Raw genomic sequence first — 12,865 nt, 5'->3', positions numbered from 1 at the left:
ACAAAAATTTGTTATTTTAAGACTGATTATAATAAATTGCTGTGTAAACGTAGTCATCATTTGTCAAAATGAAAAATACATCAAAACGTCACTTTTGACACCTGTCAATATTTTTTTTTGTTAGACTGACACAAAACATGCAAAATAAAAACTCGTGCATAATTTATCATTTATTTCCACCCTTATAAAGCGTGATACAGTGTTTTTCATGCAAATTCATGCGTGAACATCGAATCCCACGTAAAACAATTAGTATTATTTACCTCTGCCCTTTCGGGTTTCGCCCTTTTGATGACTTTCTTCTTCGCTCCGCCCCCAACCGTATCCTTAATAAACTGTGGCACCGAACTGAGAATCAATTGCGGAAAACTGAACGGCTCTGGTGATTGTGACCTTGAATGGGCGGGGCTTCCATCCGGACTGTTACAAGGCGTGGCCGTTGGCGTAAAACTATTGGCTCCTGACGGCGTATTGAATGCGGAGGGCGTGGCCGCTTTAATCCCTACAAAAACACATTCTAGCACAATTTCAAGGCGAAAACAAGTCCAAACCTCGCTCATTCAGTATTTTAGCGAGTCCATAAGTCGTGGAGAAAGTACTACACGAATTCCTGCGACTCAACTGCCCCGGAGTCTGCGGTGGCGAATTCTGTAAACTCGAACACACCGACGCGACTCGACTGCCACGCCCACTGGGCGTTACAAAAGTCCCATCATCMGGATGCATTACTGTGCTATTGGTCAATGTATAAGTGGGTTGTAACGAATCAAAAATCTTCCCSGGATTRGTATACTCCTCATCCTCCTCCAAATCACTCAAACCGTACGATTCCAACCCCATCTCCTCCAACTCTTTCCCACCCCTTATTTTCACTCCCGGTCTCTCCTCCAACAAGCCCCCAAATGTGGGCTGAGCCAACTGCGACCATTGATGCAATGTTTGTGACCCCTCAATAGGTTTGACAATTTGGAGCTTCTCGGGTAACTTCCACCCCATGTAGTTACCGGAGCCCGTCGACATCAAACTATCGGGGGTGCGACACCCAAATGGGACTCCACCCTCGCCCTCATAGCCCCCGAAAGCGGGGCCGTGTTGGAGGTTGGCTCTCCGGGCGAGGACTTCGCCCGGAGTTAGACGTTTTAGGGCTGCTTCGAGGTCGGCAGCGCCCGGAACACCCGGAATCCCCTTCTGGGCTCTACCCCTACACAAATTGAGTATTAATGATGGCTATAACCCCCTCAAGGGGGCCACTTACGGGTATCCATCATCAGAATCGGTTTGACTAAATTCGGTATCTGAATTACCGGTAGAGTCAATACTGGGGTATCCCAGAGAACTGCTACTGTAAATTGAACCGGAAGAACGTCGCATGTCGGTGGTTTGAGCCCGGATGCTCATACGGGGGCCACTTCCGGTTGTACTACTTGCGTAGCCCCCGAGACCGGAGTGGAGACTTCCGAGACTGTCGGCACTACTGAGGGAGTTTTGTGAAGCACAGCGTACAGTTTCGAACACTTTCTTATACTGGGGGCTAAAAAAAAATAAAAAAAATTTTTTATATAAAACGAGCCAAGTGCGAGTTTTTAATTATAAGTTAAAAATGATGTTAACCAGATTTGTAAAAATGAAAAAACGGGCTAATATGTGGTACAGGATGATTAAAAAATGTCAAAAATAAAAAAAATAACAAATGAAAAGTTTTACAAAACGAGCAAAAGGCGAGTTTTGTAATTATATAAGTAAATAAATTCTTTCAAATGATTACAAAGCTTATTTGAGTCATTTAAAATGCAAAATCGAATTAATGTGTCTACAGGGTGATTCAAAAATTGCATATACATGTCCGTGGCTACAAAAAATAAACACAATTTTTTTATAAAACGAGCCAAGTGCGAGTTTTCAACTATATGTAAAAATGTTGATGACATAACTTATTTAAGACTTGTAAAAATGCAAAAACGAGCTAATGTGTGTACAGGATGATTAAAAAATGTGTGGCGAAATAAAAAAAATAATAAATAAAAAAGAAAAAAATAACAAATTAAAAAGTTTGCAACACGAGGAGAAGACGATTTTTGTTAATTTTATGAGTAAAAAAATTGATTGAAATAATTACAAAATCTATTTGAAAATTGTAAAAATGCAAAATCGAGCTGATGTGTCTACAGGATGATTACAAAATACATATCCGTGCCGGTCTCAAATACTTTCCAGTACTAAAAGCTACAAAAAATGAACATTTTTTTTTGTAAAACGAGCCAAATGCGAGTTTTTAACTGTATGTAAAAATGATGATAACAAAACTTATTTGAGACTTGTAAGAATGCAAAAACAGACTAATGTATGTACAGGATGATACAAAAATGTCAGAAATAAAAAAAAATAACAATTTAAAAAATTTATAAAACGAGCAAAAGGCGAGTTTTGTAATTATATAAGTAAATAAATTCTTTCAAATGATTACAAAACTTATTTGAGTCATTTAAAATGCAAAATCGAATTAATGTGTCTACAGGGTGATTCAAAAATTGCATATACATGTCCGTGACTACAAAAAATAAACACATTTTTTTATAAAACAAGCCATGTGCGAGTTTTTAATTATATGTAAAAACGATGATGACAAAACTTATTTGAGACTTGTAAAAATGATTAAAAAATGTGTGGCGAAATTAAAAAAAAATAGCAAATAAAAAGTCTACAAAACGAGCAAAAAGCGAGTCTTGTAATAATATGAGTAAATAAATTCTTTCAAATAATTACAAAACTTATTTGACACATTTAAAATGCAAAATCGAATTAATGTGTCTACAGGGTGATTCAAAAAATGTATATACATGTTGTAAAATAGAAAAAATTACAAATTAAGAAGTTTGCAACACGAGAAGAAGACGATTTTTTATTTTATGAGTGAAAAAATTGATTGAAATGATTACAAAATTTATTTGAAAATTGTAAAAATGCAAAATCGAGCTGATGTGTCTACAGGTTGATTACAAAATACATGTCCGTGCCGGTCTCAAATACTTTCTTGTACTAAAGACTACAAAAAATTAACATTTTTTTTATAAAAACGAGCCAAATACGAGTTTTTATTTATATATTAAAATGATGACAAAACTTATTTGAGACTTGTAAACATTAAAAAAAAGGCTAATGTGTGTACAGGATGATTAAAAAATGTCGCACTTTTTGGCAAAATGAAAAAAAAATAACAATTAAAACGATTTACAAAACGAGTAGAAGACGAGTTTTATAATTATATGAGTAAATAAATTCTTTCAAATAATAACAAAACTTATTTGGAACATTTAAAATGCTAAATCAGATTAATATATCTACAGGGTGATTCAAAAATTGCATATATATGTTGTGAAATAGAAAAAATAACAAATTAAAAAGTTGTCAACACGAATAGAATAATTAACAAAAATAAATTATGAGGAAGTAAATTGATTGAAATGATTACAAAACTTATTTGAAAATTGTAAAAATGTAAAATCTACGTGTCGTTCTCAAATACTTTCCAGTACTGAAGGCTACAAAAAATAAATAATTTTTTTTTTATAAAACAAGCCAAGTGCGAGTTTTTAACTATATGTAAAAATGATGACGACAAAACTCATTTGAGACTTGTAAAAATGCAAATACAGACTAATGTATGTATAGGATGATACAAAAATGTCAGAAATGTAAAAAACATAATTTAAAAGATTTACAAAACGAGTAGAAGACGAATTTTGTAATTATATGAGTAAATAAATTCTTTCAAATAATTACAAAACTTATGTAAAATCGGATTAATGTGTCTACAGGGTGATTCAAAAATTGCATATACATGTTGTGAAATAGAAAAAATAAAAAACTAAAAATGTTTTTCTTATTTATATGAGTAAGTAAATTAATTGAAAAAAAAATGCAAAATTGAACTGATGTGTCTACAGGGTGATACCAAAATACATGTCCGTGTCGGTTTCAAATACTTTCTATTACTGAAAGCTACAAAAAAAAAACATTTTTTTTATAAAACGAGCCTAGTACGAGTTTTTAATTATATGTAAAAATGATGACAAAACTTATTTGAGACTTGTAAAAATGTAAAAACGGGTTAATATTTCCACAGGGTGACTCAAAAATGGCATATAAATTATATTATATGAAAAATTATGTTAGCAAAACTTATTAGAGACTTGTAAAAATACAAAAATGGGCCATAGTGCATGATTTAAAAATGTTTTTTTTTAAGATTTTTTATAAAACGAGTCAAGGGCGAGTTTCTTAACTACATGTAAAAATAATGATTGTAAAACTTGTAAAAATACATAAACGTGCTAATGTGTCCACAGAGTGACCCAAAAATGGGACATCCATTTTTTATTTTTATCCTTTTTTATACTCAGTTACAAAAATAAAACAAATGAAAAAGTTTACAAAACGAGAAGAACACGAGTTGTGTGATTATAAAATGATTTGAGACAAGTAAAAATGCAAAATGAGACTGATGTGTCTACAGGGTGATTCAAAAACACATTTCTGGCACGTGGTCTGCAAAAATTAAACAAAAAAAGTTTACAACACGAGCCGTGTGCGAGTTTTGTAATTATATGAGTATATAACTTCATTTTAAAACACATTAAAATGCAAAATGCGTGTATAGAGTGATTCAAAAAAATAGTACATACATATCCGGATTGGAAATTCCCGAATCGGTGCTCAATTCCGAATGCATCGACATCTCCAATTCACTTTGTAGACTATCAAACGGCTGTGAATTCATTCCCAATGATGAAAACATTGCAATTCTAGCACCTGGCATTTGTTTTTTACGTAATTTACGCAATTGTTCTTGTGTATCACGTAATAAACTCTCAACTTCATAATATCGTGCTTTAAATTCAGATAATTCAATTGCAAGACTGCCTTGATTATCTTTAGTTATTTGTAAAAGACCATTCAATTCGTAATTTTCACCAATAAATTTGTTTAATTTTTTTTCCATATCTTCAAGTTTCGATTGAAGTGCGAGAATTTGTTCGTGTTGAAAACGATTTTCTTCTTTTTGACGATCAAGTTCATCTTCAAGAAAAGTCATACTGGTGTTAGCACATGTTAGTTGGCCGGTTAAGTCCTTTAGAAGCATTTGTTCTTTAGCTTCAACTGTTTCAGTGTCACGTGCTAGCCGATTGTACTCCGATTTCAAGGCTTTGTTCTCTTCCTCAAGTCCAGCTAAAGAAATAGTATATTATCATAAAGCAGAGAATTTTTTTTTTTAGGTATACACCCGAGGTGCGTAGCACCGAGGGCATTAATAAATAAAAGGCTATAACAAAAAAAAAAACACACCCATTCTTTTCTGCATCAATTCCAAATTAATCCGTCCACTTGTCCCATTTTCGAAAATCGACTCGTCCATATCGTTGGTAAGTATTTGGATAAGTTCGGTTTTCTTCTGTACTTCATGACTTAACTGTGTGATTTTTTCTAAAGCCGATTTGAGGTCCGTTTCAAGCGATGCAATGGTATTTTCGAGTTTACTGTTTGCTTGTAACAATTCTTTCCCAATTCTTGCTGTCAATTCTAAATCTTTTTCTTTCTGCAAATAAATAAATAAATTAGCGATAAGGGGGGTCAATAAGTGACCTCATTTCAAATATTACAATTTTCCTCCCAATTGAAATAAAGTGACGTTTTATGCCCTCGGTGCTTCATCCCTCGGGAATAAAATAATTTTTTTTAACGAGCAAAGTGCGAGTTTTTAAACAATAATATGTAAAAGTGATAAATAAAAAATAAAATTACACTTGAATGAACTAAATATTTTGACAATTTTTTTTATTTACTTTGTTAATTTCTTCTGTTGGGAGGAAAGTTTTGTGTGCATCTCGGGAATAAACATACTTTGAATGAAAACGCCCTCGGCGCACTTCGGTCGCCTCTCGGGACTAAAATAGTTGTTTATTCCCTTGGTGCGAAAATAACGTATTTTTTACCTCTTCCAGAAGCCTAGTTACCGCTTCTATGTCATCGTAGGTCTTGGTCATTTGGCTCACGCGGTTACTACATAGAACTAGAAAAAATTGCAAATCAGACAACCTCAACCAAATAACAATAGTAACAAAAACGAAATTGATAAAATTTACAAAAAAGTGATAAGTTATCAGTTAAGTAGGCACGTCCTATACAGATAGGCATCGCTGGAACTATTTTGCAATCTTAAATCTCTGGATTATGTTCTCATTTAGTGTTAAATTTATTTATTTTTATTAATTTTCAAGTACGATCAACGGAGCAAATCGGAAAAAAAACGGAAGTGAGGTCAATTTTTTTATCAAATTGGGTTTAAAATTGTTTGACTTGAGATGAGTGAAATTTTTTTGTTTCTACGTCATTTATTATTATGTAAAAGTGATAATTGCTCGTTAGTATGTGTCAATATTTTTCAAATAAATGCTATTTATAGCGGAAATTCCAGTTTGTGGTGTATGAATGTCAGAAAAGGTGATAGATTTTTACTCATTTTTCAAGATAAGAATTTTTCAATGGAATAATATTTTAGATAATTTTTACTAGCAAGATCGGCCTTCAACTTCAGGGTTAAGGGTTTTATTATTATTTATTAAAGAAACATTGTTTTTGTTTTCAATTAATACAAATAGAAAATTTTCTGTACATTTTTAATTTTTTTTAATTTTTGTAATTAGGGAAGCAAACTTTTGATAAAACTTGAAATAGACTCCTTATTAAACAAAGAAAAGCACCTGTGTTTCAGATAAGTCGTTCTACTTCCTCAGGGTTAATTAATTTAGTTAATTTTAATTTTTTTCTCACAACACCAATAATTTTCGTATCTCAGATTATTTCAGGTTAATTTTTTTACGAATTTTAGAAAAACTTTCCATAAAAACCTTTTTTCAGGTTTAACTTTTCCTTTTTTTGTGAAATACGTTTCTATTGTTTTTTTATTTTTGCCAACGTTTGTTTTTAGGTTTTCTAATTTTTCAACATTTTTTTTAATAACAAGAAGAAAACTTTTGATAAAAATTTGATATAGATCAGTTTTTTAAAAATATAAAAAACTTCTTTCAGGTTCAATTTTTTTGTTAAAAATAGGTATTGTCTTTTGTAATAAAAAATTAGTTTCTTTTAATGTTACATATTAGAAAAATAAAATTCTTTTTTTCCTTTCATTCCATAGCATGTTTTTATTTTTTTTAATATTTTTCAATGGAGTAGCAAACTTTTGATAAAAACTTGACATATAGACTCCTTATTAAACAAGAAAAAGCACTGATGTTTCGGATAATTTCTTCTATTTCCTCAAGGTTAAATAATTTTTAATTTAATATTACAAAAAACATAACTTTGACTTCTCAGATTACTTCAATATTTTAAGCAAACTTTCATTAGTTACGAAAGCACAAATCTCCATTTTTAGAGTCAACTTTTTAGTTTGATCAGATTTTATTTTTTTTTTTTGAGAATTTTAGAAAAACTGTTTCCACAAAACTCTTTTTTTCAGATTGAATTTTTCCTTTTTGATGAAATACGTATTCCTATTTTTTAATGTAAAATAATGCCAACGTTTCGGAAAAATCTCTCTCCTTCCTCAAGTCTGACCACTTTTGATTTTCTTACTAACTAAAAAATTTTTGTTTTCTTTCAAGTTTATTTTTTTCTTATTTTATTTTTTCTTTCGTAATAAAAAGTAGTGTTTTTTCAATTTAACTGCGAGTAGACTTAGAATCATTATTTTTTCGTTTTAATTATTATTTCAGGTAAATTTTGTATATGCCAACGTTTCGGAAAAATCTCCCTCCTTCTTCAAGTCTTATTAACGGGAAATTTCTTAAATGTTAAGACAACAAAATACATACTTAGTTTTTCCTTTCTCTCCACTGCAAGTTTCAATTTTTTACGGTTTTTCATTTTTTTTCTTTTTATAAAGAATCAGTTTTTTAACAATTTATTGTTTCCATAAAACTTTCTTTCAAGTTCAATTTTTTCTTTTTTGTAAAAAATTGGAATTTCTTTTTTTTTCTTTCTTAATAAAAAAATTAGTTTTTTAGTGAAGTTAGGAAAATAAAATTCTTTATTTCCATAGCATGTCTTTATTTCTTGAGTCTTATTTTTTTAACATTTTTTTTTAAATAGAGTAGCACACTTTTGATAAAAACTTGACATAATTTTGATTTCTCAGATTACTCCAATATTTTGAGCAAACTCTCATTAGTTTCGAAAGAACAAACTTTTTTCTTGGTTCAGATTTAATAGTTTCACTTTTTTAAGGTTTTTCATTATTTAACATTTTCTTCTAAAGGAGCAAACTTTTGACAAAAACTTGATATACACTTCTTAATAAACAGCAACGACGTTTCGTAAAATTCATCTTACTTCGTCAGAGTTAACAACTTTTTTTTTTTTGAAAAAGCATAATTTTGATGTCTTAAATTATTCCAACATTTTAATCATACTGCAAAGTCCTCTATCTTCAAGAATAAAAGCAAAATTTAGATAAAAATTAAAAAAAAAATTCAAACTACTCTTTTTTCAGGTTTGTTTTAATTTTTTAATAAAAAACGAATACTTTTTTAATTTACTCGAAATTTGATTACATTTTATGTGCAACGTTTCGGAAAAATCTCCCTCCTTCCTCAACCACTTGATTTTCTCGACCAATTTCTTGGTTGTTAGAACACTAAAATAGTTTCATTTCCTTTCTCTCATGTTTGTCTGAAAATTGTTATATAATCGACAGGAAACGAATTTATTTCTGTAAACATCAGCGAACTTAAAATAAACAAACTTTTTTTGAGGTCAAAATAAAAAAAAATATTTCTAGTGTGAGAAAAATCCATCGTAAATGACACTTTAACAACAATGAAAAACAATAGCGAAGCAGAAAAGAAAACATAATTTATCAATGAGACACACTTTTCTCTACTTAAACATAAAAACAATAAAAGGAAAACGCAATTAAAACAACCTTAATCTGAAAGAAAATATTTTCAGACCTATTTTTCAGCTGCTAATAAAAATAATCATGACACTCGGTACTCAATCCTGAAATATTTTTAGCGACTGAAATTACCACTTTTTCCCCTCAAACAAGCAAAAACTAATCCGTAACATCTGTTAAATCTTTCAATGAAACGGGATTATGGCAATTACGGTACTAATTTAATCACTCAAAATTGCTTCTAATTAAAACGAGAAAAAAAAATACTTACGAAAATAATTAAGAGTTTCACGGATTTGATCCGGTGAGAGTTTCAGATCGGCCTCGTCGATTTGCAAAGCCGGCGATGGTATAAACCAATCCTGATTTTCGTAACCTGCATAATAAACAAAACTTTTTCGCACACTTTTCGCACAACACTGATACTGAAAACCTTGAAACGTAAATTTTCTACGTTTATTTGTTGTTTCAATAAACGCAACGCATGACTGAAATTCTGTTCACTTACCTCCGAATTTCGTCAATGTATCGGCCCTTAGTTTGTATTTCGGAATTTGTTCTTCCAAGAGACTGATAATCTCCACTTCAGGAAGTGATTCGCCACTGCACAGCTCTGAAAAAAAAATCAACACTGAAAATTCTGAAAAATTCTGCTGGACAATGACATTACTCAACACAGAAAAGGAGAAAAAAGTCATCAATAAGGGATACAAAATAAATATTTTTCTGCACAAGGTAGGCAATTCTCATTTTTTATTACAAAAGTGTACACAAAAATTATATAATGTGTCCTATGATTACAATGTCGTCATCGATGGTAGAATAATAAAATTTCTTTAGTAGTAGTAATAAAACGTTTTTTATATTATAATATATTAATTATAAGTATTTTTTAGTTCTGTAAACTTCTCTTTAAGTTGTTGAAATTTTTATTTAAAATCTCACTTTCTTTCACATTTTTGGCACTTTTTTATGAAATTTTGAACTTTATAATGACGTTCAGTGTTCTTTCTTAAAAATTTCTATTCTTCTGTTCTCTATTTCTTAAGATTTTAAGAATTCTCAAAATTTTGAGATCTACATTTTTCAAAAAAAAAAATATGTGTTTTTCTCACATCATCTTGTATCTTTTGTTCTTACATAATTTACCAATTTTTTTTTCAGTTTATGCTGTAAAATCTTGACTTTTTCAAGGTCTCTACTTTAACAATTGTATAAAATTATTTCAAGATTTTACTTTTCAAATTTCTAATTTAGGCTTTCTTCTCAAGATATTACAAATTTTCAAGATATTAGTTTCTTCAAAATCTTAATTTTTTTTTTTGATGATCAGATTTGGAATTCCTACGCAGTTATAAATATTTTTCCTTTTTTGGGCTTCTTTCTAAGCTGTTGAAATTTTTATTTAAAATCTCACTTTTTTTTTTTCACATTGTTGGCACTTTTTTTTATGAAATTTTGAACTATAATGACGTTTTGTAATTTCTCAATTTTTTTTTATTACAAAGTGTTCTTTTTTCAAAATTTCTATTCTCCTCTTCTCTATTTCTTAAGATTTTAACAATCCTCAAAATTTTTGAGCTCTACATTTTTCAAAATTCGAATTTGAAAAAATGTGTTTTTCTCACATCATCTTGAATCTTTTGTTCTTACATAATTTACCAATTTTTTTATGCTGTAAAATTTTGACTTTTTCAACGTCTCTACTTTAACAATTATATAAAATTATTTCAAGATTTTACTTTTCAAATTTCTAATTTAAGATTTCTTCTCAAAATATTACAAATTTTCAAGATACTAGTTTGCTCAAAATCTTAAAATTTTTTCTTTACTTTTGAAGATCAGATTTGGAATTCCAACGCAGTTATAAATATTCTTCCTTTTTTGGGCTTCTCTCTAAGCTGTTAAAATTTTTATTTAAAATCTCAAATTCTTGATTATTTCACGAGTTTTTTATATCTTCAAAACTCTAATATCCAAAATTTCTCAATATTTCCCAAGTCTTCCATCACTTTTCAAAATCTTAAACATATGATTTTTTTATTCGCCTTTTTAAAGATTCTACATTCTGTAGATTTTGAAGAAAAAATTATGTGTTTGTCTCAAGATCTTTTTATTATTCTGAAAAACATAAAACAGGTCTTTTAAGACTAATTTTCTCAGCGAACTTTAATCAAACTCTCCCTAGCTATTTTCAAGATTTTAAAAAAGTTTTGCATAATTCAAGAGTCTCAAATCAAGATTTAAGATTTTTACCATAATTTTTTACGAAATTTTGAGTTTCAGAATGACATTCTTCCAATATTTCGACATTTTCTTATTAAAAAATTTTCTTTAAAAACTCATTCTTTTAAAATTCTCTATTTCTCAAGATTTTAACATTCCTCAAGCTCTTCATTCTGCACAATTTGAAAATTTGAAAAATTATGTGTTTATCTATCAAATATAAAACTGCACAGCTCTGAAAAAAAAATCAACACTGAAAATTCTGAAAAATTCTGCTGGACAATGACAATTGCTCAACACAGAAAATGAGAAAAAAGTCATCATTAGGAGATAAAAAGTAAATATTTTTCTGCACAAGGTAGGCAATTCTCATTTTTTATTACAAAAATGTACACAAAAAATTATATAATGTGTCCTATGATTACAATGTCGTCATCGATGGTAGAATAATAAAATTTCTTTAGTAGTAGTAATAAAACGTTATGTAACCGTTTTTTGAACAATAAGTGACTTTAGTCAACCTTGAATGACCCCACATTCCGGGAAAAAATTCACTAACCCGGAGTTCAAAGGTAAGACCTGTTTTAAGTCGGTCAAAATGATGTTTTTTTTTTCAGGTTTGTGTTAGTTATCCAAGGCTGAAAAATGCATTTTATGACTTGTTTAACCAGATTTGATAAACAATAACAGAATTATTTTTAGTAAGATTAACTAATCTCGATTGTTAGTATTGCGTTGTTAAAATAATATGGAAAGTGTGATAAGCGAGATATACATCCCAAAATACAGCTATGTATTAAAAAAAATTGAGGTTTTTCTATAAATTCAACGTTTAAGCAAGGTTTCAAACCAAATATCGCATTTTTATTGGGGTCACAAACCACTCTTTTGTTTAGTTTTTTAAAGTTTGCAACTAGATTAATATTGCAAAAAAATAAATGTCCCTAGGTAGTAAAACTTGATTATTACACTTACTCAAAATTGTATTTTTACGTTCAATCGTAAGAAAGATTTTATAATACACCAAAAAACCTAAAAAAAATGAACAAGATTGTAATTTGACTGATACCTAAAAATAAAAAATCCCTAATTTTAAAATGTATTTTAAATAATCAAATATTTAATATTTCTCTTAATTTTTTTTTAAGGTTACTATCGAAAATAGTAGTGTAACTTAACATTACTATACACTGTTGCCATTTTATCTAATTTTATCCAAGTTACAAACCATTTTAAAGACAAATTTATCTTTTAATAAAATCAGAATAAGCAAAAAATATTTTTTCCCCTAGTTGCTAATCCATAAAACACTGTAACTTCGTAAACTTTTTCACCAAAAAACCTAAAAAAAACTGAAAAATCCCTAGTTTTAATTTCTATTTTAAATAACCAAATATGAATCAGGAGATTAATATTTCTCTTAAATTATTTTTTTCTAAAAAAGTTCGAATCGAAAATAGTAGATATCTGTAAACTTAACATTACTACACATTGTTGCCATTTTATCTAAGTTCAGCCAAGTTACAAACCATTTTAAAGACGAAATTTTCTTTTAATGAAATCAGAATTAGCAAAAATGTGTTAATTCATTTTTTTTTTTTTCAAAAAAAACCCTATAATCCATAAAAACACCAACTTGGTAAACCTTTTCCTGACAAAATATCTAAAAATAAAAATCCCTAC

The 12,865-nt window shown here is 29.3% G+C and overlaps 1 protein-coding gene across 3 annotated transcripts in view; it reads right to left on the bottom strand.

Annotated features, from left to right (window-relative positions):
• Positions 1-12,865, bottom strand: part of LOC123011187 (trafficking kinesin-binding protein milt) — a 29,873-nt gene that overhangs the window by 2,712 nt on the left and 14,296 nt on the right. For all 3 annotated transcript variants that reach the window (XM_044408532.1, XM_044408523.1, XM_044408541.1), the window contains 8 exons: positions 9,465-9,569; positions 9,228-9,332; positions 5,991-6,067; positions 5,344-5,593; positions 4,683-5,226; positions 1,256-1,531; positions 552-1,201; positions 264-502 (listed from right to left, as the gene is read on the bottom strand). In XM_044408532.1, the coding sequence (XP_044264467.1) occupies positions 264-502; positions 552-1,201; positions 1,256-1,531; positions 4,683-5,226; positions 5,344-5,593; positions 5,991-6,041 (2,010 nt within the window). In that variant the 5' untranslated portion in view covers positions 6,042-6,067; positions 9,228-9,332; positions 9,465-9,569. The remainder of the gene's footprint in view (positions 1-263; positions 503-551; positions 1,202-1,255; positions 1,532-4,682; positions 5,227-5,343; positions 5,594-5,990; positions 6,068-9,227; positions 9,333-9,464; positions 9,570-12,865) is intronic.

This window comes from Tribolium madens, unplaced genomic scaffold (genome assembly GCF_015345945.1).
Source record: "Tribolium madens isolate multiple individuals breed KSU strain unplaced genomic scaffold, Tmad_KSU_1.1 Scaffold_19;HRSCAF=116;Tcas5.2_LG9, whole genome shotgun sequence".
Lineage (NCBI taxonomy): Eukaryota > Metazoa > Arthropoda > Insecta > Coleoptera > Tenebrionidae > Tribolium > Tribolium madens.
Note: the sequence above shows the minus strand (reverse complement) of the source record. Positions and strands in the feature narration are given on the sequence as shown.